The sequence below is a fragment of the Xiphias gladius genome, chromosome 24 (genome assembly GCF_016859285.1).
Source record: "Xiphias gladius isolate SHS-SW01 ecotype Sanya breed wild chromosome 24, ASM1685928v1, whole genome shotgun sequence".
NCBI classification, from domain to species: domain Eukaryota; kingdom Metazoa; phylum Chordata; class Actinopteri; order Istiophoriformes; family Xiphiidae; genus Xiphias; species Xiphias gladius.
The window spans coordinates 1,184,606-1,210,274 of NC_053423.1; the positions used below are offsets into that span (position 1 = coordinate 1,184,606).

The window sequence follows — 25,669 nt, forward strand, 5'->3', positions numbered from 1 at the left end:
CACTACCTTTATTGTGAATAACTCATAACTGAAGCAGATATATTCAATTATCCTACAGATTTCAGCAAGTCACATCCAGACATGAGCATATTTTGTTTATCATCTTGCAGAGCTTAATATGGGTGATGAATGGATGGCAGGCCTTATACAATTTATCAGTACAATGCCTCAGAGCCGATCTTACCTTCTCCAACTGAAAAAAAACTTCATTAGATCCCTTATCCGGTGGGTATGGGTAAGTATCGTTTCATCTTTCCACTTTAGAAAGATCTATCTTCTGGCAATTGGAGAGGCACAGTTAATTATATAGCAGAAGATTAGTTTCTTTAGCAGTTGTTTCAAATATTACTCTCAGTTCAGATGGGATGAAAGGGTCTTAAATACCTTTGAGAGAGTTGTGAATATTTCTCTCCAGTACTCACAGAGAAGAGGGCAAATCCAAAAACTTTGGATAAGGGACCCAGTTTGATTTTAGCACCGGGGCTCACTCAGGATAAAGCTTGGCTAAATTCTCGATTTCAAGATCTTGAAAATGTAAAAATAATTAATGACATAAAAAAAATAAGAAAAAGTCCATGTTCTGCACAAATTTATGAGGAAAGGACCATGCCAAGAATTAAATTCCATCTATCCTCATCTAGTCTGAGCTGCAAGTCTTCTTCCCAATGGCCTTTAATAAAAGATAAAGCGGGGGAAATCAAGACAAGCATTTATCCTATATATCTGACTAACCACACACTTTCCATGTGTCCAGTGTAGGATTATTTGGTAAAAGGGGAACTGGACCAGCAACCAAATCTAAAGAATTGGTTGTCATCAAGAATGTATTTCTCTTTCAATAGGTGAATGAAGAAAAATATAACAAATAATCTCACTCTACCCGGTCAAAGGCTTTTTCAGCATGAAGGGATATAACAGTCTCAGGCCAAAAGTTGGAGGACGCGCATAAGATTTTTTTTAAATTGAAACAAAAAAGGTGCCTTCCTTTGACAAACCCAGTTTGATCTTGAGATACTATCTTTAATTACTCCTAACTCACAGGATACTTGGATACTATTTTAAAATTCAACTTCACTGATGAAATTTGACCATATGTATTTGCAGACGACTTTTATTATGATTCCAGGATAGTCTTTTAAGATATCAAAATGGACAATAACACAAACTAACAAACAACATACACTTAAGAGGAAAAAGGGGGAAAAACTTAAAATGCACCGAACAACAATAAAACTGAGAAAACAGACAAAACAGACAACAGTACTGCAAAGCAATGATGAAAGGAGTTTATGTGGTAAACTTCACAAATCACAAAGGTGATGAGCGATACTATTTATATGCCAGCAGGTCAGAATCAATAGCACAGAGAAAACATTTATATGCACCCAGTGATTTATAAGCATACAAACTATCTATGGTTTACACACAGGGCTTCTCTATCAGGTGGTGCTTTTTCTATGTTGTATTCATTAGCATCTGTATGGTTTTCTAATGCCACTGATTACATGGACAGCACATTGGAATGAAAATTCCCTACAGTATGAATCAACTGGCCTGTGCAAGTTGAGTTTAACTACCACACCCTAGTCAACTGACAACAACCGAATCAGCTGGGGCTGTGGTCATAAAACTACCAATAAGGTCAGTTACATAAGTTCCTACAACTAGATGCAGCAAAGGCATAAAATGCACTGTGAGACTGGACTTAAGACTTCACTAATATCCACGGATATGAATTAGGGATGCCCTGATCTGACTTTTTCAGTCCTATTGCTGATACTGATACCTGGGCTTTGGGAACTGGCTTATACCGACTACTGAATTAATAAGCTGTATGCCTCACTGTGTGGAAGAAACTGGGCTCATTCTCATTCACCTAAACAATGCTTTCCTGACTTCATAAAACAAAATGTAACAAATAAATACATATATAGAAATTTACTGGATTTTTATTATTAATATAATAAATAATCATGCACCAGCAACTTGTTTAAAAAAAAAAAATCAATTAAAGTTTAACCCTTTTAATTCAGCAACAAACTGGTCGGGAATTAAACACAGAATAACAGAATTGAATAGATCAACCCAATAGATCAACCCTATTGCCACCAATAGCTGATCCAGCTATCTGAGTCATGAATGCAAGTTCTTTTTCTGTTTTAAACAAACTTTGTATTGTCCCTCATTGAACGAGCCAGAATCTCTGAATATGTAAATATTGTTAATTTCAAAAGTTTAACTGCTGGGCACAAAATGTCTCCTTCAGCAGATGAATGTGAAAAAACCCGTTCATTGTCAAACTCTGCACATATATCATTGTGCATAGTGAAGCTGTGAAGTCAAGGAACAATTAGTGAAATTTTTGACTGGAGGCACGACTTTAAGGGTTACTTTCCCAACTTTTACAGAAAAAAATGATATAATACCGTTACTAAGGCCTCTGTCTCCTCAACGTGAATGGTTTTTAACAGTATCGACACTGGCATAGACAGATAATGGTTGATATCTACAGTAAAACTTTTCCTTTGCATGAATATTAACACTGCTAGTATTATATTGACATCAAACCCTCAACTGAACACACTGTATGTGGTCTAAATGGTCTGTATTAGGCCTGTGCATATTATGTTTGTGTGAAATATAAAAAAATTAATATTGTAATAAACTTATACATCAAAAATGAAAAAGGAAAACCCAGGTGTTTGGCCACGTCTGCTTACTAAGCAGTCTCTTTTAAAGTTTATAGAAAGTCCATCTGAGGCTCCTTGTGTACTTGATGAATTTTTGGTTTTGGACAGCCACCGAAGTTTCCAAGCTCCTGGGAATGTCCCCATTAACTGTGAATGTGTGGGGACAGTGGGACTTTTGGTTTCAGCTTTACTCCGTTGCTGATGTTGTTATAGCTGTTTGATAATTCTCAGTTCAGATGGTGGACGACTGAGCCCTGAGTGAAAAGTCTTGTTTAAACGCGAAATAGGCTGAAAAAAATCGATGTGTGAAAAAACTCGCGAAAACTCATACTTTTTGCTGTGTTCCTGTAAAGTCACCCTTTGTAATACCGCCAGTTTAATCAGAAAATTAATGAAACCCCCATTAAACCTTTATATAACAGGCTTAACTGCTGTTGTTGGCACACTGCTAGGTTTCGTATGTATTACATTGTCCAGGTACCCGCATGCCCGCCTATGCATCCTCATCCATGTGCACAATACCAACAAAACAGGGACGCACTCATGAAAAATACTGTTCCATAGCCCCACTAGTGGTCAACACAGTACTTTTAATTGAAATGGTCAGAATATTATAATCCATATGCTTATTTAGACATTATTTGCTTTATTTGCAGTATATAAGACAGTATTTCATCATTGACTTATCTGAAAATTATACAAATCAAAAAGGAAAGAAGAATGAGCTGAAGTGTAAGTATCCTTCTTATCACCATTTAGGTGTGAGACTTCTGTCGTTTCCAGAACCGCTTGACCTCACTGTGTCCCTGCGGTGTCACCACCATTACCCTGTGAGCCACGTCCTGCCACACCAGACAGCCCAGACCCTGCATTAAAACAACTTCATTAATCAGCAGCAGGCTACTAGAATAATGGACAGTATCAGTACTTCACAGACAGGAATTTCATTAAAGAGGTCCAAAGGTCATCTAACAGGAACTACTGTCACTGCAAGTAGTGGATGATTATGTCATGAAATAGTAATAGAGCAGCAGTGAGTTGGAAAGGTCAAGGAGGTAGAGGGGATGGATCATTTTCTAGAGCTATTGTTGAAGGCACACAACATGTGGTTTATATTACATGACTTCAATAATCCCTGCATGGATTACTGGATCATGATAACAGAAAAAAGTAACAGCATACATAGAAGAAGAACAGGATATAAATAAGAACAGAGTAAATGGGATGTGAAATACCCCAAGGAAAGGAATACAGTAAATGAAAATATCAAACTCTTCCACATTCCCTAGTAGATCCCTTGTTTTTATGTACCAACATTATAACATCCTCCACAGTATGTTTAAGGAAAACTATGGTTTATTACAATTTGAGTCATATTTTTGTAGCTCGGGTCATCAGTTCTATCAGTTATGAAAACATAATACAAACAAAAGTAATTGTAGAAATCACTGAGAGAGGCATCATCCCTAGAAATAGGTCCAATGGGGCAACAACCATGAGCAGTATGAAAAACTTAAAAATCCAGACAGCTGTATTTATAATCTTATAAATTTATGTCTAAGAGGATTGAATGAAGGTTTTAACATTAGAGTATTTTTATAGCTAATGTTTTGTAGTTTTGGCATTGTATTAGACATTTTTGTATCTATTTGGGTCTTAAAGACCATTAGATTTTGATTCAAATACTGGTAAATCCTGATTGGTGCACTGAAGTAAGGGAAATCATTTTTTTTTTTCAAACTGAGCCCCACCAACTTCTAACTAATGAGTATAACAGGCAAAAACCCAAAATATAAAAATGACTTGTGAAATAATCAAACTGTTCCAAGTCTGACAAATTTTGGGTTCATATAGGCCCTGATTGCTTGGAGTTGGAAGCTGACAGAGAAAATAGGTTCACAGGACCTTTCCATCCTTGTCTTTGTAATTTATTTTGACTGTGTGGTGACTTTTGCCATTTATATTTATAAACATTTTGTTGTGTACTTTTATTGAAGTGGCCACATACAGATGGGTGACAAATTAAAGTAAAAGCCAACATACTAAGTGTCTTAGTTAGGTGTTGGGCCACCATGTGCCACCAGAAAAGCTTCAATGCGGCCTTGGCATTGATTCTAAAAGTCTTTGGAACTCTACTGGAGGGATTTAGCACAATTTCTCTGACAGATATTCCCTCATTTGGTGTTTTAATGATGGTGATGGAGAGCGCTGTCTAACACATCGGTCCAAAATCTCCCATAGGTGTTCAATTGGGTTGAGATCTGGTGACTGCGAAGGCCATAGAATTTGATTCACATCATTTTCATACTCAACAAACCATTCAGTGACTCCTCCTACCCTATGGATTGGGGGCTTTGTCACTCTGGAAGAGACCACTCGCATCAGGATAGAAAATTTTCATCGTTGGATAAAGGTGATCACTCAAAACAACTTCATATTGGTTTGCAGTCACCCTTCACTCAAAGGGGAGCAGTGGACCCAAACCACTCGACAACATGCCAGCAAAATGCCCCCCACAGCAGAAGAGAGCCACTGGATCCCCTCACTGTAGGGGTCAAGCATTAAGTATTATTGTTCTCTTGGTATACACCACAAGCACTCGCCCACTTGTCGAGAATATGGTGAAAGATGACACGTGACCATATAACTTCCACATCTCTGTAGGCCAGTGCCCATGGTTTTTGCACCATTGAACTCTCTAATGTATATTCATCTTTGTAATGAGGGGATTATGCATTGCAATCCTACTATAATATCCCTCTCCATGTAATTGTTGACAGACTGTTCTTGCTGACAGTGTGATCACATCCTGCAAGTGACATTCTCAGTCACCTGAGGAAGATTTGCTCTCCTGTTTTTCCTTACATATCACACTAATGCTCGAACATCATGGTCGTCAAATTTGCACTGTCGACCACAATTTTCAACCCTATTTATTGATGTCTTAACCATAGATCTAAATGCAGATGTTACTTTAGTCACTGTTCCTATTGAAACACAAGCCAGTTGAGCAGTCTTTGTCACTGAAGCTCCTGCGAACTGTGCCCAAACAATAAACTCTTTCAAAGTCACTTAGATCTTTACCTCTTGCCATCTGATATATATATATATATATATCAACTTGGACTGCTCAGCATTTTTTTTCATACCCCAGAGAATGACTTGATGATATGTACCATGCATTGCACCTGTGTGGAAGCAAGCAAGGCTTATTTGGTTCGTTTGAAAGGTAAGCCAGCAAGCTGCCAGGGCTGGGTACGTGGTCGTTGGCTCAGTAAGTTAGTTGGCGGCTGAGCTGGCTGGCATGCTGGTTAGATAGCATCAGCACTGTTTTAATGCTTCATAAATTCACAGGGAGGAAAAAAAGAAATCATTCTTGATTTTGTGTGTCACTCAATGTCATTCACACGTATGTCAATCACACTTATGACGTGCTTGTCTTGACTGTCCAATGAAAGAGTTGCAGTTTTTCAACTCGTAGCTTGAGTGGAAATTTATTTCAGCCGCAGGTGCATTTGCAAAAATGTCAGAAAAGAAATGTCAAAGTGGAGCTCAAAAACACGAAAATCAAAGAGAGGTCAAGATGACCGAAACCATCCAGCAGCAGTAGCAGAGCCGGCACGTGAAACAATGACGTCGATGAGGACACCTACCTCCACAGGTTAGTACGCTAGATATTAGGTAGTTAGCTAACTAGCATGACAACATAAGCAAATTTAGCGATCAAATAATGAAAGGCCCAAACCAATTAACTTTATCATGTGCAATTCCATATAGTTATGAAATTCAACTTTAACATTAGCTAGTGCTAAGCTAAGGAATGTTATCTTTAACCGTCCCAGACTCCCAGTCTAGCTTACTAGCATTATAATGGTACAAATCATATACTTAAGTAATGCTTTGACTTATGATTTAACTTAATGCATTAATTACAGCAGGATGTATGATGGATTCCTGCGTTTCACAAATGATCACATCACGTTTCAAGTTGTTTTCACTCCTGCTGAAGTGTGTTTTCACCGCAATATGCCATCTTAATTTGTTTGACTTTTGAAGCATTTTAATAAAGACGCTGTCGGTTTTTAAATGTTGGTTTTTGACCTATTATTGCAGTAGATGTTAATGTTTCAATATCTCAAAACTTGGAAGTAGTTGCAAAATAAGTTATAGAGGAAGGCTAAAACTTTGTCTTTTTTCCGTTCAATTAAGTTTCTGGAGCTTAATCCAGTGTGTCCAATAGCCTACTAATAACGAATTTGACCTGTCCAGCTAGTGCAGACAGGGTATCCACTGTTGTTTTACTACAATAAGATAGAAGTGAATTGACCACTTATTGACAACATGTTCCCATCTCCAGCTAGATGACACCAGATCAACAAGTTCACAGATGATACATTGTCCAGACAGAAATGTTATGCCTCAGTGTTTTGTATGTATACCCTATGCCCTGTCAATTTTAATATAATTGTTGGTAGGCTATACTCACGTGTAATTGAATAGTGGTATCAATAGAAGATTTTAAAGTAATAATTGACATTATAGACTCATTTGTGTTGACCATCATTGCATCATCAGAAAACACGGACCACATTTTGTTGTCCACTAATGTAGGCTCTTTTCAATTTAGGAGTGTTAAGTGTGAGTTTGTGTGTGTGTGTGTGTGTGTGTGTGTGTGTGTGCGTATGTCTAAGCACGCACATGCATGCATCATGTGGGAGAGAGATGGATATTGGCCTACAATGAGCCGGCCTGTACATTTTGGTGATCGAATTTCTGTATCATATATGTATTCTTCACTCTGGTCACTCTGGTTATGATTATGTGACTTGAATTTGGTGCAACAAAACTCAAAAAATTAGACTGCATGAGTGACTGTTGATGCATTTTTGTATGCACATTAAGTGTGGCTGATGTTGGACAGGGAAATAGTTGAGTAATGATGGGGGATGGGGGGGACTTTGAAAAAGTTGTAGCCCTCAGGTCTCATGGTAATTTAAAGCGGCCTATTGATAGGTCAAAATGCCATTTAACTGGGCTTCCATAGAAATACTCAGCCAACTTTTGGCACATTTGATCATTTGTATTGATAACTGTCAGCCATCTTGTAAAGTATATACAGTATAGGCTGTGCTGTTACTCATTCTGTAAAACACCCTGACGAAGGCCCTGTGCCAAAACACGTTGTTTGAATAAAGAGCACCTGGTTTGCTGATGATGTAACAGCAGCACACTCTTCCTGATAGAGGGGGTTTGTTAAAACCTCTGTGATCATCTTGACTGCTTGTATATTTTGCCCTGCAGGACCTATTGTTAGCGCTGTTGCCACATTTCAGCAGTTACTTACTGGTGGGTGCAATGTTATTATAACTGATAAAACTGATGCAAGAGCTGCAAAAGTAAAACCCAAGTTGTAATGGACATTTAAGATTTCATTTAAGATTTGTCTTCATTGGAAATAAGGAGTCTAACCCAAACCGTCACCATTGACATAAGATAAAAGGTACACAAAATTTGTATACACAAGGGTCCATATACTTTTGGCTATACAGTGTATGGGTGATTTTAGCACTGTAAATTTGCAAAATCATGGAAAATCAATGCTTTGGTCCTTAGAAATCCATGAATAAAATGCACAATTGTAGCATTACCTGAGTATAAAAGAGTAGAGATCAGTGTCAGCAGAACATACAGAAACAATGTAAATTATTTATAAATCTAAACTGAATATAAAATCCATATAGTATTTATTAGAAAATACACTGATGAGCCAAAACATTATGACAACCCCTACCTATTATGCAGTTAGTCAGCTGCGACCTGCCAAGGCATGGACTCTACAAGAACTCTGAATGTCCCTGTGGTATCTGGCCACAAGACGTTAGCAGCAGATTGGATCCTTTAAGTCGTAGAAGGTGCGAGGTTGAGCCACCTCGGGTCAGACAGCACATCCCAAGACACCCTGTCACAGCCTTACTGTTTTGGAGAAGTTCTGAGCTAGTCGTCTGGCTATAATAATTTGGCCCTTGTATAAGTGGCTCAGGTCTTTACACCTGCACATTTCTCCCACATCCAACATGTTGCCTATGAGAACTGACTGTTCAATTACTATCTAATATATCCAATGTTTCCCATACATAGGCTCTACTTAGACAGCCTGCACAGGTAGATAAAACTTGATTTCAACTTAGGTAAATCTAACATTAGAATTCCTTATTTCACTCTTTTCAAACTAACTAATTTTTGGCCACACGCCTGCCTGAGTTGTGTGCGCTGCAGTAGCTGAGTGGGGACTAGAGGCTTTTCTGTGCACATCTACCCTACCTAGCATCTACCAATAGCATTCAAGTCAGGTGTTTAGGGAACTTTGGTAAATCGTAGCATCTACCGATAGCCTGGATGTGAGGAGTTTAGGGGACATCTGTAAACTGTAGCTACAGAAAATAACCTGGCCTACACTCTACTCCTCTAAACTGCATGAGTCTCTGCATGAACATCAGTGACACACCGCACCACCCACCACGATAAGTAAATTTACAACTTGTGGGAAGCTGGTCCTGCTGTTGTTGCGAGATAGTCAACGTTATTCACTTCATTGTGAATGGACATAATGTTTTGACTCATCAGTGTATATTTTTCAGTTAGGAAACAAAATCCAACCTGAGCTCTGTCTCGCAGCACCTCAAAGTCAGCCTGGGAGAGGAACTGGTTATAGAGCACTCCTGAAGGAGAAATGGACATCAACAACACACACACACACACAGGTGAGAAATGGGGTTAAAGGCCAGCACAACATCAATACTCATCCTTTCTATTACAATGTACAACAGCTCAGAGAACAAGAATTACAGCTCAGCTCTAACAGCTCTATCAACAAAGTGAGACCAACATCTGTCAGTCATAATCTTCAGGCAGGACAAAGAAAGATGGCCTGAGAAATCAATCATTTCACAGCAGCAGAGTCCACCACACACAGACTCTTTTCTCTACTAGATTTCCTTTCACTTGACTGATTATAAATTCCTCAACACAGTTTTTGAAATATATACATTTGTTACAATACAAAGAAGTATTTTCTATAATGTTACTGAAGCTGAAAATACAATAAATTCTCATATAAAAGCCAGTACACAAATAATCGTTGAATTTGGCTGTGTCAACAAAAACATATAAAGGCCATTTATTAATAAAGTCTAGGGAAAAATTATTGAGGGGGGTGGAATGATCTATATTATAATGGCTCACTCGGTACATTCAGTATAATTGACATTTCCCCTGCACTAATTCCACAAGTATAGAACAGTGTAATGTCATACTCGTCGCTCTGTTGACAAAATATACTTTTAAAATGGGGGAACTTAGAAATAAGGCCTGTCATACATAAACATTATTAAGTTCAAGAAAAAAATCTATTTCCCAGGCTTGCACACACACATTGAAAAATTAGCATGCTCACCCTCTGTGAACTGTAGTCGATCTCTCTCCAGCTCCCACAGTCTGATCTGATCCGTTATGGTTGGAGGCAGCACTGGGGTCTGAAGCACAGAGATGGAGGATGAAGACAATGTGTATATCCGTTACAGGAAAATTATTAAATCATTAGAACTGAGTGTGACGGAACACAGGTTTTTTGTACCTGTTTGAGCATGACAGGGTGAGCTCTGGTCCTGAGAAAGTGGATAATCTGTAAAGGGTACAAAAAAAGACTTATTACACATATTCAGCTGGATTAGACAATGTTTTCAGGTAAAATCTGATCCAAGCATAATGCTGGGTGATAAAAAATTTTCTCAAAATGTCTAATCTCTGTTTAACACAATTGTTCCTGGTACCTACATTGCTACCAACAGTTTAAAAAACATTAGAGTGCTTAAGCACTTTTAATTTTTTTTGGTCAAATCTTAAGAAAAGCTACTGTAACTACTGTACATTCAAAATATAAGCAAGAAACAGTTAATTAACTGAGATGTGTTTTTGATTTACTGGAAATAGCCTATATCTTAAGTAATGTAATTACTAACATACTAAATTCTCATCGCTAGAATTAGGAATTCTGAACCACATAACTGATGAAGGTCTGTAGACCTAAGGCAGATAAATTAATATACCAGCACTGAACAGTGTAGTGTAGTGTGACTTTTTTCACTTTTATCTAGCTCACAGGGGAAGGGTTTTTTTTTTTTTTCAAATATGGAATTCAGCTCATCCCTGGGTGTCACCTTTGATTAATTATCTAATTAGACTTGAGAGAATGAGGACTTGCCTCTGTGTAGTGTGGTATGATTTGTATGTAAAATACATTTTAACCAGGACTCAATGCAAAACCACTTTGGACTGGTAGACAAGATTTAGTGTAGGACAGAATGACCGGTGACTGAAGCTGACAGGATTATTAAAAGCCCATTTAAAGATAGTGAAAGCCGCAGAAACACTCAAAATCTGTTTATTCCGTTGTAAATTAATGTTATGTGCAGTTATTGTATAGACTAGTTTTTTTTACTTTCGTGAACATGACAGATTGGACCATGAAAACAAGGTTAAGTTACTACTGAAAGGAAAACAGTCAGATTCAGAGCTGAAGCATTCACTTACTGTTGTTCATACTGAAGTGCCTTTTAATTGTAAGGCATTCATTTACTTTTGTACATACAGAAGAGCATTTGAACAGGGATGCAACCTCTTAGCTTGGGGGAAAAAAGTTACAAACAAAGTGATTTGAGTCAGCTGAGTGATTTGGCATTTCCACCTCTAGTATAAACAGCTTGCTGGCATTTCTAAATGAATGCATCACAACTAAAGCAAAGATAGTGGTTTCACAGGGCAAAATATAGGCCTTTTTATACCATTCATTTGATTGTTGGTGTTGAATCAATCAAATGCCTTAATGTTTGTATGTCCTGAGACAACTGCCTTGTCCTAATCTTTTGTTATGTTATATTGCAGCAATAAATGGGGAAAAAGAATCAGTGAATTGAATTTACCATAAAAGAGTTCACAAAACACTTTATTGACACATCAGTAAATAAATATGTTATTTACTTATCAGGTATAACTTGAGGAGTCTACTCTTCAGTACTTTCATTGACGATCACGTTGTTTAAGCTGTTGTGGTTCAATCATACAGTAAGGGGAAAGGGCAGGCTTTACAGAGTACATTATATGTATATGTACATGTATATATAGATGTGAAAAAATCTTGCTATTAAGGAAATAATATTAAATAAAAACGGTATTTACAATGGAGAAGTCTGCTCGTGAAGATTTCCCACATTAAATACCCTAATTTTCCCCTGTACAGTGTGAGCAGTAGATGTGTACCTGCTGTGCAGTGATGCCATTGGCAATGGCCTGCTGCACTGACTCCCTTGTAACCTGAGCCACCACTACATTGGGAAAGCGATACAGCATTTCACTGAAGAGAGCCACCAAGGCGATCTGAAGTTCCGAGTCTGGGAGGGACGCACAAACATGTCAGTTCAGATTCCGTAAACTCATGCCCAGTTGTGCATCCTTTCGAAAGATGCAATGTGAAGCATTTTTAAACATGAAAATATGATGATATTAGGTGAGAAATACTGGATAAACTAGAATTACCACCTTGTGGTGGTATGCCTCTGCCAACAATTCAAGTTGCAGTTTACATCCATGTCTGTCCAGACTCATATAATATATGTAGTGAACACTTTGAAGGAATATAATAAAAGGTATTAAGTGTATTTGCATTATTATGATGTCACAGTGAATTTGACCCTTTTGGATATAAAATGTCATCACTTCATCATTTATTCCTATGAGACATTTGTGTGAAATCATGTCCTGCAATGCATTCAGGAAGTATTCAGAACCCTTAACTTTTTCCATATTTTCTTAGGTTGCAGCCTTATGCTAAAATAATTTAAATGAAATTTTTCCCTCATCAATCTACACTCAATGCCCCATAATGAAAAAGCAAGAACAGACTTTTAGAAATTTTTGCAAATTTATTAAAAAGGAAAAACTTATAAGTATTCAGTAAGTATATATATAAGTATTCAGAACCTTTTCTATGACTCTTGAAATTTAGCTCAGGTAACTCCCATTTCTCTTGATCATCTTTGATATATTTCCTAACCTTGATTGGAGTCCAACTGTGTTAAATTCAATTGATTGAACATGATTTGGAAAGGTACACACCTGTCTATATAAGGTCTCCCAGCTGACAATGCATATCAGAGCAAAAACCAAGCCATGAGGTCAAAGAAACTGCCTGTAGAGCTCAGAGACAGGATTGTTTTGAGGCACAGATCTGGTGAAGGCTACAAAAAGATCTGCCCCTTTAGGTTTCTCAAGAGCAAAGTGGCATCCACAGTTCTTAAATGGAAGAAGTTTGGAACAACCAGGACTCTTCCTAGAGTTTGCCGAAGCACAGCCAGCTGATGTCATCACAATCTGATATATAAGAGTCTGCCTGCATTTTCAACAATGGTTTCATATGAATAGGGACTTGAAACATTGTGTAAAATGTCTTTATTAGTGTCAACATTTCTGCCCCTGATTCTAGAGAGTCTGGATCTGTGACTGCAAACAGCCTACTGCCCCCATCATCCTGCTCAACACCCACTGCTTCAATTATTATGATTATCATTACTATTACTACTACATTATTATATTTTGTTTTATTATTATTTACCCTATCATTATAATCATTTGTTTTATTATTAGCATCATTATTGTTATACATCTTTATGTTGTACGTGTATTGTGCTATGTCCCCCCCTTCTCTCTAAACCCAGCCGGTCAAAGCAGACGGCTGCCTACCATGAGCCGGGTTCGGTTCAAGGTTTCTACCTGTTAAAAGGGAGTTTTTCCTTGCTACTGTAGCCAAGTGCTTGTACATGGGGTAATGTTGGGTCTCTGTAAATATAACTATATTGAGTACAGTCTAGACCTGCTCTACACGAAAAGTGTCCTGAGATAACTTCTGTTATGATTTTGGCGCTATATAAATAAAATTGAATTGAATTGAACATACAACACAAAAAGCTTTCAGAGTTCAGACATACTTGTGTACGCGTAGATACGATAATTGGTTTCCACCACAATGAATCCTGCATCTCCAGTACCAGGAGTGGAAGCCGAGTTGGAGGAGGAGGAACAGCTGGTGTTGACCCCTGCAGCCAGAGTAATGGCCAGTCTGGTGGGGTAGTACCGCCTTGACTTCCTCTGATTACAAAAGACACAAGAATTACCGAAAACTAACATATTATAACTAATACAGTATAGCTAAACTAATTTCTCTCATTTCTAATTCTTAAGTTCAGATTCATACACAAACTTCAAACTGAGTCTGTTCTGTCTCAGCAAATTCTGCTTTTATATGTCAAAATGGACAAATGGGGAGGGACAAAATTACACATGATGGAAGTGACAATTACTTGATGTAACAGTTTAGTTCAGTGTCTTAAAAAGACATAAATCAGGAGGCTTTTTTCACTTTTTGGAGCTATTAGTAACAAAATCTATTGCAATCAACCAAAGGGATTATTTGAATGTAAAATATGTATTGCTTGCTGCAAATTCAACTGATCCCCACTGAATCCCTAAAAGCGGTAAAATTACTACTTTTACAATCAGTACACTTTCATACATAAAATAATGCAATTCAGAACCAGGATAAGTACCCCAAGTGAAATAGATTAATCCCCGACCTAAGCTAGAAAACTTCATTACAAATACTTTAGAACCTGATTTGGCTGTCTGTTGCCCAAAATAAGCTAACATCCTTGAATTTCTTTTTAACATTAACACAAATTATTACCACACAAAATGCAATAATGTATCACATATTTTCAGAAAAGTTGCTGTAAATTCAGCAATAATCACAGAAAATAAACTAAAAGACAAAAAAAGCTATGAATTTGGCTATGTGTAAAGAGAATGTTAAAGGAGCACTCCAGCAAAGATCGGCTCACACATTATGGTTAGTGCTAAAAAGCCTTCAAAAACGGTTGTATAATGAAATCATCTGTGGCTCTGAATAAGCTTTCTCAAGTGTAAGAAAATAACCCTTGCAATGTCATAATCAAGTCCTCATGGTTATCCCAACATGGAATTAACTTACATTGCAAACTGGAAGTGTGAACTTTGAAAGATGTGGGAATTTAGCCTGCAATGCAGGAACAATCAATCGAAGACACAATCAAACTGCATTGTGGGAACTGTAGGATCCAGGTATTTGACTCACGGGTAATTCCATGTCAACACACCTAGGTCCTCCGAGTTCATGTCATGGATTTTCTTGGAAAAACATCATTTGAAAACTTCTATTAAATTCGTGGGACCATGCAACATCCTATAGCTCTATTCTTAATACTTTTGTAATTATGAATTTTTGAAGTTTGGCCCTCTGAGGTGAATTTAACCATTTTTGTGATTCTTTGTATGTGTACTCTAAGCCTCACCAATTGCTTATTTTTCACTGGATTGGGCTGAAATTTTTACTGAACATCCAAGAAACCATAAAGATAAATTGCAACATGTATTCATGTGTAAATAACTTTTGCTGAATGTTTTACGGTAATCAAATTAATAAAAACATTTTTTTTACCCTAACAAAGAATCTTTCATTTTCAGAAAAACACCCCCACTAGTTTTCACTTTCTTGCAACCAAATATTTTCAGAGCAGCAGCTTGGAAATGGCTTGGAAGTGACTGCTGCTTAACATGTAATGTTAATGGGCAGCGCTTCACTATTTCATACTTGTTCCGTTGGCTGACAACAGAAACAAAAAAACATGTAAGTGAGAACAGCTTTAATTTGAATTCAGCTGTATTAAAATACTGTATATGTGAGCATAGACAGTAAGGGAGAAGCAAACAGATAAAGGGTGGTCCCACAATATAGTCGGTTTGGACCTAGTCTTGTCGATTCTTTTTCTAGTTGGAATGCAACTAGAGTTTGGTGTATACCATCACTATGTTGCTACTAGAGTCATCCAGCCCCCCCCATGAGGATCATTAGTTCCTTCTCATCTGAAGGAGGTGATAAGAAGTGGTGCTTACAGTATTTTAGTGGATCTTCCCTCTCAATCTCAGTGCCTCACCTTCCTCTGGAAGACCAGTCCAAACTCCCGCAGGTGCTGCAGGAAGGTGAGTAATGACTCGCTCATTCCCTCCACTGAGTAATCCTGAAGCACACAGGCAACAGATGATCAATAACAACAAAGAAACTCAAACTAAAAAGCCTTTTTCAAAACCCCTGACCACTGCAATATTATATTGTTATATTGCTTTTCAGCGCACACATACACAATGCACTCCGAGGATCAAACAGATGCAAACTGCTGTGCACTCACTCTGCCCAGAGTAGAGAAACTGAGCTGGAATAAGAATGATAAGATCTCCACCAGGTCCATCCCTCTGGACTGCAAAAGATAAAGTATGAAATACATGTATGTATAAGTAGATATTTTCAAATAAAAGCAGATATTTCAATAATAGCTGTCATAAACAAGTAAACGTTGGTTTACAATAATTACAGGGAAAAGAAATTGAGAGGGAGAGAAATTACCATGTACACTAATTGCTCGCATGGTACATTGAGTATAACGTACATTTGCACAGCACTAATTCCATCATTACAACAACAGTCATGTCAAACTCACCACTCCGCTGAGAGGAGCTTCTCTTTTGACACAGATAATCTTTTCAGTAACTGATTATTTCCAATAGTTTTTACCAAATGTTTTCCTTTTTTTCCCCAAAATACTGTTAAGGTACTGTCACTGAAACTGAACACTTCCTGCAGATATCTGTCGTTAACATCCTACAAGGGAAGGGAGTGATTATTACCTTTGAGAGACCTGTCCAGGAAATATTGAAATCTAAATTATCCTGAAGTAAACATCTCCTCGATAAATGATTAATTACAAATTAGAATAAGATATATTCCTTTATATGTTACTGATTTTCTAGGTATCATCTAATCTTCATCTTCCTTCTTTTTGTTAAAAAATATTGTACTAATGTTGTCTTCAAATGAAACTCCTTATACCATATATGCTTGAGTCCAAGCACACACTAAAAGAAAGTTTCTAATTTAATTTTTATTTTAATTTTTCTTAACAATTCGTTCATTCAGTCAACTTTTCTTCACTTACACTGTATGTAAGTCTAAATTCCTCAACATTAAGGTCTAAATGATGTTTCAAAATCTCCAAACACCAGGAATACAATTCTGCTGGGGAAATATTATATATACATATACATATATATACATATACATATATATACACATATATATATATATATATATATATATATACATATATATATATACACACACATATATACATATACATACATATACATATACACACATACACACACATACATATATACAGTTACATATATACATATACACACACACATACATACATATATACACACACACACACACATACATACATATATATATACATACACACACATACATACATATATATATACATACACACACATACATACATATATATACATACACACACATACATACATATATATACATACACACACATACATACATATATATACATACACACACACACATACATACATATACATAGACACACACACATACATACATATACATAGACACACACACATACATACATATATTTATACACACACACATACATACATATATTTATACACACACACATACATACATATATATATGTACACATACATACAGCAGTCGAGTTGAATTGTGGGTAATGTAGGCACCAGGTTTTGACAGGGAAGAAGAATGTGTGAAATAAAAAAGACAATATATCTGTTTCTGCTTCATCGATTTTTATCCTTTTTTTCAATGTTCATCATGACTCTAACAGTGTTATTAGGAGTGCGATTCTAAATCAGTGGAGTAGTCTTTCGTGACGTGTCAGTTTTTCCATTAAGATAGCCACTGGTCTTGTGTCAGGGGGTACTTTGCCCAAATTTCTCATAAAACCTTTTTCACTTGCAATTAATAATATTTTATACCCCTGATCCACTCACAAGCTACCTCTTCCTACAACAAAGAAAAATAACAGGGATAAAGAATCATACACCTCATGGGGACTTGTGTTGTAGTATCTGCTGTAATGCCATTTGTCAAAACACAATTATTTTCTGACATTTACAAAAAACATTTGAGTTATCTGGGCAACACAGTGGTGCAGTGGTTAGCACTGTCATCTCACAGCAAGAAAGTTCTGGGTTCTTCCAGCCAGCTGGGGCTTTTCTGTGTGGAGTTTGCATGTTCTCCCTGTGCCTGTGTAGGTGTCCTCCAGGTACTCCAGCTTCCTCCCACAGTCCAAAGACATGCAGGTTAGGTTAACTGGCAACTCTAAATTGCCCGCTGGTGTGGACGTGAGGGTGAATGGTTGTTTGTTTCTATGTATCAGCCCTGTAATAGACTGGCGACCTGTTGTACCGTGCCTCTAGCCCAATGTCAGCTGGGGTTGGCTGGGGTCATTTTTTACTTTACTGGGAACATTTTTAGTTTTTCAGTGTTGACAGAACAAAAAGGAGAGAGATGAATTTACCTGCTGCTGTATAAACGTTTCTCAGTCAGGATTAGTTTCTCCACGCTGCTGTTTCATGGCAGTTCACTGCCACTCTGTCCTCATTTACTGGAAATGGATCATTGTGGTGCAAAAGTCTGTAGGTTTTTATTCTAGCCAGTCTCTGCAGCATGTATGTCACTGATCAGAGCCCTCTCTGCTTAAAGATCTGGTAATCAGAGTAGTAGTTACAAGCTCAAGCAACTCTGGAGTCTGATTGGTAAATGGATGCAAACACTGGTTCACCTTGTTTAAACCTAATCAGGTCAAAGTAGCAGATGATACACAGGTACCTGAGCAGTTTTGAGGTACTGCAGGGTGAAGTACCACAGCTGAGAGGATGTGTCCAGTAGGAGGAACTGGAAACCAGATGAGGTGATATAGGGCGCCTCTCCTGCTTCACTGACAAACAGAGAAGATGACAGGACAGTATGAGGTACAGTACAAAACCTGAGGTCTTCATTCATTTCTGTGTCACTAACACAACCATTATTCAACTTATAGCTAAAGTTCTCTGAGTGGAGTCCACATTCATTTTCATTCTTCTTTGATCTTACCTGTGATGGATTCTGCTCATGCACCGACAACTCCCCCAACATGCGACAGCCCAATCACAGTTTAGCATCAGTTACTAAACATGGCAGTTCTGTCAACCTTTGGATATGTCAAAATGTGCAAGTACTGTGCATGAGACTGTACAAAGAGAGTTTGGAGTGTAATGTCTGTTTCGTCCCCGGTTACATTAGAGAAAGCCGCATCCAGGACTGGAACATCTACTGTGTTGGAGTCCAGGTTGCTGCTATACACTGATGAGGCAAAACATTATGACCAGAATGGGCACTGTGACCAGACTGCAGCTATGCAGCCCCATATGCTGAGACACATTCCTCCCATAACCATCATTAAAATCTTTTGTGACTTTTGCCACAGTAGCCCTTCTGTCAGTCTGGACCAGACGGGATAGCCTTCGTTGCCTTTGTGTATCAGTGATGTGTCAGTTCAAGATTTGTCCCTCCTCGGGCCACTGTCGCTCGTCAGAGCACTTCCAGTAGGTACTAACCACTGCAGACCGGGAGCACCCTATACATATAAAACTGTGAAAAATGTTGACAGCTCTGGATTTACTTTATATCTATAGATTCCGCCCTCATGGCAGATATAGGAACCTTCCTCTGTACATTCACACCAATGTTATAATTTACAGTAAAATTATTTCAGGTGTAATCAATACATACACACACTGTCAGTTGACACTATCCAAAGATAGATCATAGTGATAAATACCCCAACATTTATGCCAATCATATCTATGCCAGTAGAAAATGGCTTAAGCCACTATGATAGCAACCAGTTACTCATTCAAAGTATTTATGGTGAATAATAAATAAGATGCCATATGTATGCCTGGTTACTATTCACAATGTGGAGTTTTATATGATGTAACATGTGATTGCATTCTACTAATAGATTAAACATGCCGAAAATAATATAGGTATTATTTGGTTGGCCCTAAATTTCTGTTAGGGATTAGTCAGACTGGCTAAGGTGGCTAGGCTAACAATGCTAGCTAAGGCTAGCTCTAATATTAGCTTTGGGGCATTGGCAAGCATATGAAATTACTTTGCTGTCATTTCACTCATCCCAACAACAGACCAGATAAGATAAACTTATACATTCCTTTATTTACATCGCTATGTTGCTTTTATATTTTCAATAAAGACAGAAAAATTTACATTTACAGCAGTAGGAAACAGTATGTGCCGCTGAACCACTAGTGGCATACCATCAGCCCTTTTTCGATCGTGGTGCTACTGTCTTTCAGTGGCCATAATGTTTTGGCTCATTGGTTTATATTGAGTTTAGGGTAATATAAACTATTGGGCAAACCAAATAGCTCCAAGGCTTACTAACATTTTCAACACCTCCTTCCACTAGTGTACAGTTCCACAGTGCTTCAAGAACACAACTATAATCCCTGTGCCAATATCAAACAAGATGGGTTGCCTCAATGACTTTAAACATTTGAGCGCATCATCCACTGCTATCTGAAACCCTACACCACCCCACTGACGGATACTTACCAGTTTCCTTATTGAGCTAGGTTGCTGTTAACCTAGCCATCCACCACACACTACAACAGCTAGAGTCTAGGGCTGTAGTCTCTCGATCTACTGGTCGATTGGTTAGTCGATATGCTCTCGGCTGACGAAACCGGGGACCCGAGTCTGTTGTCATTTCAATATAAAATAATTAGGTTAAAATAATTTAATATGATGCAAATACTAGTGTTTTATGTTTATTAATAATTCATTTAGGCTAATAAGGCTATGAGGTAGAGTGCACTGTTGCCGATTTATTTAATCTAGAGATAACATGCACATTTTTTTCCCCCCGCAACAAATCAATTGGTTGAAGAGTAGGTATGATTTCAGTCGACCAAGATTTTCTCTGGATGACTACAGCCCTACTACAGTCACCCACCACCTATGCCCACATCCTATTCATTGACTTCAATTTGGCCTTCAATATAATAACACCAGTTAATCTCTTCAACAAACTGGTGGACATGAACACTGACCCCTGTATATGCTACAGGATTCACAGTTTACTGTGGAGAAGACAACAGAAGGTTAAGATGAATAGCCTTTTTCCTCACGCTCTGACCCTCAGCACAGGCATCTTGACATCCCACCACAGCTCAGTCACCATTCTTAAATATGCAGACGACACAACCATAATTGGACTTATACAGAAATAAAAACTAAGATCGATACTGTGAGCAAGCAGCCCTAACTGCTAGAGCTGGTGCCTTGACAACAACCTCCAGCATAACACATCCAAATCGCAAGAACTCATTATAGATTTCAGGCACAGCCCCCTCCAAAAAAAACCCCATACACATGTCAGGAGAACCCATAACCATCATCAACTCATCTGAATTCTTTGGCAAACATATCAGCAGTACACTCAAATGGAACATCAACACTGACCACAATCAAAAGAGAAAAAAAATCATCTCTGACCCATCACACCCTGCTCACCTCCTCTTCTAGCTGATGCCCTCTAGGGCATCTATGGTGCTATAGGTTGCTGCCCGCCAGAACATCCCGTTTTTTCCCCCAATGCAATGTGGATAAATATTGTCTGTGAATTTTGTCTTGTGGCATCTGTGAATATCGTCTGCTGTGCTAGTCATTGTTTCTAATGTCTAATGTGATATTGAATGTCTAATATGATGTTGACATCTGCCTATGTTTGATGTTACTGACACTGCATTGATCTTACCCAAAATGCTGTACGGAAAGCAAATTCCACCGACCTTGGTCAAGTGGTCATTAAAAAGGATTCTGATTCTGATTAGAAGCTCTTTCCTTCCTTTTATTGTATTTCGCAAAGTTTGCTAATATGAAGTTGCCAAAGTCAATGATTTGTCCTCAGTCCTTTCTCATGTAGAAGTTTTTGGAAATACAATAAAGTCTTAATCTAACTTCTGTGGTTCTTGCCTAAGTAATGTGTATTTCTACTGTAAACATCTTAATTAAAAACATTCAGATATAACAATTTGTTTCTTAAAATTCTGTTCTATAATACTAGGACTAACAAGATACCCTGCAATACAACCACAATGCTCCTCCTTAATTTCCATGTGCTCTAAACGGACCATCAACTGGTGAGGAATGAGAATGCTGACTTTTTGCCTAGGACTTGTTAGCTTGAGCCTCAGTCTTTTTTGCATCATTACACAGCGCTGAGTTAAGATTTTATCACGTAAGCTGGTCATGAAAAGCATATCTAAAACCCTTTTGCATAGTTTTTTTTATCATATGCCTAAACTAGGGGAATTTAAAAGTGAGTTGGAGTTGGTGTTTTAATCAACTCATGGCGATAATGTTAATTTTCTAGCCAGCTACAGCTGATAAAATAAGCCATTAACAGTTGTCATTTCACTCAATAGTCACTGATTAGAAATGAGAAGCTGCTTTTGTCTTCTTATGTCAGAAGTCAATGACCCATTGTTTAAAACCTATGAATTCCCAGGGCTTAATCTGCCATCCTTATCACTGTATACTCCATATGTGCAGTGCTTGAATGGAAAGCTTGCGTGTACTAGGTGTAGCAACAGTAACTAAGCGGGTGGGCTCAGCAACGGGTTAGATAGTTCTACAGCACTGACGACACTGGATTTCTGAGGCCAATACTAATATCAATACTCAAAAATTGAAAGAAAAAAATATATATATCAGACAATATTTGTTTCTATGTATTTATAAACATAACATAGACATAAACTTTTGATAAGGATCCTTTAAATTTGGTTCTTAAAGACTTGACCAAGAAATGTACTGAGCGGGGCATTTTACAATGTAAAAATAAACCTCTCAGTGCTCGATACTGTTACCATTGTGTACCTTTTCATGAGGCCTGCTTGAACCAGCAGCTGAGCCAGGTCCTGACTGACAGCAGCACTGGGAGAACCCACCATGAAATGCAGAATGACCTCCCAGCGCTCCATAGCATAACGGTCAAGACTCTCAATGTCCCGTGCATGGCGATCAGGACCCAGAGTGCTGCCCTCATCGGCCCACGCTCTGCCCCTGTGTGTCAACACAGCAGTGGAGTCTTTTATTTAAAGCAACAGGTTATAATTGTAAAGTAGCTATAGTGCTACATTTCCATCCAAATTTGTCGTTAGCTTAAAAATTAAAAAATCAGAAATCATTTGGAGTTCATAAGACCTGGTTTATACTGTAGGAATGAGATTTTATTCACGTTTTGGATCCTTGTCTATAATTCTAACCAACCATATCCTGGCTGACCATGGTAAAGTAAGTTAAACCAAGTAAGTAAGTTAAACCAAGCATTAGCAGGTCTGTTTGCCTTGGTTATAAACATTAAACCATTTAACCTTGTACAAACATGGAACAAACTGGTGAACCTCAACTAAATTTCCTCTGCAACAGATTTGTGTGCACAATGCCTTATTTTTTTTATGGAATGAACAGTTTCTGAAAACAGAGTGAGAGAGAAGAATGTTGCTGCCGTAGCAATACACAGTGTGTTCACAAGGAGCAGACCTACCCGCCAAGCAGAGCAATCCTCAGGTTCTCTTTGAACACTGGATTTAAAATGTATCCTTGCAGACCACCCTGGAGCTGCTGACTGTGCCAAAGGCGGAGTCCTGCCAACACTGAGACACATTCGTCATGATCCCTGCAGGTAGAAAGCCAAAGACAAAAAAACAAATAATGAACTGAACTGGTTATAACTCTGAATTTAATTTAGTGTTCAAGCGACAGTTTCACTTTCAACTTAATAGTGTTCAAAAGGGGTTTCCTTCAAGAATACAATTCTGGGGGTGACACTATCCCACACATAATATCTGACCGACCAGTCAGGGCTCATGAAGAGCCAACAATATGTAGGATTCAGTCCAGCCAATTACACAGAAGGGGACACTGCACAAAGAATGCAACAAAAAGTCTGACTTAATAAACTATTCCGCATTAAGCCATTCAGCAAACACACCTTCCAGCTAATATTATCAAGTCAATTCAAGCCAGGCTTCAAGAGAAAGAATAAGGTAACAGTGTCTTCACTAGGGTTGGATGATACTGTATATGTGACAGTATGCAGTATACCCCGAGATGGTAGAAATTTGTCAGTAAGTCAATAAGATAAACAATATAGATTTTGTTATACTGTTTATACCAAAGTACTGTTTCCATCCCTTCAAAACCTTTGGTTGTTTAAGGTAATTGAAGCAATATCCTAAATCAATGAGCAGGGCCCTGCTCTTCATACACTCAATTACCTCTTTATTAGGTACAACTAGCTAAAACTATTGCAGTCATATACAACAGTCCTGCAATAATCCTACATTTAATGTTCAGTATTTGTCACAATTGTTTTAGACAGGTGGTGATTCAACTTTCTGGTCATTTGGAGTCTGTAGTTTGAAGTGCTGTTGAATTGTACTGTGTTTTAATGAGAGGTGTTTCTTATATTTAGTGTGCCCTCATTGATATAAATGTGATGGACTAGATATTAGACACTTCTCAGTATAACACAACACAATTCAACAGCAGCACAAACTACAACCCTTAAAAATGACCGTAAATTGAATCCTGGAGGTACAATTTATTCCAGGCTTGTTGTATTGAGTCTGTATTAGTTTAAGCTAGGCATACCTAATAAACCAGCAACTAAGTTTACACGGATGAGTAAGTGAGATTGATCCTCAGATAATTTTATCTGAAGATGTTGTCACAGCAACACATCCTTAAATTCAAACCTGCAAAAGTACATCTTATTCATAATTATCAGGCTCATGATCAAGACTTTTTCATGTGAACCCAAAACATAGTCATTCTCAATTCTAAAATGATTCCCTTTCTTGTATGTAGGAAGAAAAATGCTGATACAAAAATGATTTTGGATGATAAAGTTTAGGTTATTGAAAAACCATTAAGATCTAATGACATAATTACCACAATTTAATTTTTCACTATAACGAGTTAAAAACCTACAGTATACATGTTAAATATTCAACAGATAAAATAGGTAAACTTAAAAGAAGAACCGATCCAAAGATAATCTGGGGTGCTATAAGTAAATAGAAAAAATGGTATTTAATTATGACATTATGATAAGAATTTGAAAAATGAAAAAATAATTTTATCTTGAGTGTATTATTTAAATCAGATAGACTACTTTTCAAAATTAGAAACACAATCTGGCCACTAAGGAAGATATTGTGGCAGGCCATATATCAAGTATAGGGTCATTCCATGTCAAATTAATAGAGACCTCCCAACTGACCATCTTGGATTTGCTTCATACTTCATGTAAATAATGTCAAAATTTTCGGCCTGTAAGTTTAGTTTCCAAGATAAATGGAGACTTTAAAAAACGGGGCTTGGCCCTAATAAATGAGTGTTGCTAAAAAAAAATTGCAAAGTTCCATAAGTCATTACTTTTGAAATATTCATGGTAAATGCCTTTTTTCATTTTTAATGCCTCAAACATCAGAAATTTCGGAGCTCTTTCTAAACCCTAAACCATGACCCTCAGAAATTTTGAATTCTTTGAGGCATGAACCTACTTTCTAAGAAAGTACTATAACATGACTATTATATAAAAAAAAAAAATGAAAGAAAGTGTGAAGATATAGTGGGCTCCAAAGCACAAAAGAATTTCTTAATGCCTGCTGGTCCTGCACCACTACAGTCAGTGTAATGAAGACAAGACAAGGTAAGTGACTCACTTCTGACTGTCTTTTTTCACCCACAATGCCACTGCTGCCTGGGGGAGGGGCTGATCCAGGAACAGCATACGCATTACATAATTCTTGGCCAGAGAGGGGAGTTCCCTGTAGAAGATCAAACAAAATATAAAATT

The 25,669-nt window shown here is 37.6% G+C and overlaps 1 protein-coding gene across 4 annotated transcripts in view; it reads right to left on the reverse strand.

The window, feature by feature from the left end:
* Positions 1-3,260: 3,260 nt before the first annotated feature.
* gtf2h4 (general transcription factor IIH, polypeptide 4) overlaps positions 3,261-25,669 on the reverse strand; it is a 47,886-nt gene continuing 25,477 nt past the window's right edge. For 3 of the 4 annotated variants that reach the window (XM_040121676.1, XM_040121675.1, XM_040121677.1), the window contains 12 exons: positions 25,536-25,640; positions 23,351-23,482; positions 22,681-22,866; positions 18,565-18,673; positions 16,022-16,090; positions 15,770-15,853; positions 13,730-13,889; positions 12,006-12,136; positions 10,324-10,371; positions 10,144-10,222; positions 9,348-9,409; positions 3,261-3,556 (listed from right to left, as the gene is read on the reverse strand). In XM_040121676.1, coding sequence (XP_039977610.1) covers positions 3,446-3,556; positions 9,348-9,409; positions 10,144-10,222; positions 10,324-10,371; positions 12,006-12,136; positions 13,730-13,889; positions 15,770-15,853; positions 16,022-16,090; positions 18,565-18,673; positions 22,681-22,866; positions 23,351-23,482; positions 25,536-25,640 — 1,276 coding nt within the window. In that variant the 3' untranslated portion in view covers positions 3,261-3,445. The remainder of the gene's footprint in view (positions 3,557-9,347; positions 9,410-10,143; positions 10,223-10,323; positions 10,372-12,005; positions 12,137-13,729; positions 13,890-15,769; positions 15,854-16,021; positions 16,091-18,564; positions 18,674-22,680; positions 22,867-23,350; positions 23,483-25,535; positions 25,641-25,669) is intronic. The other variant, XM_040121678.1, reaches the window with a different exon arrangement.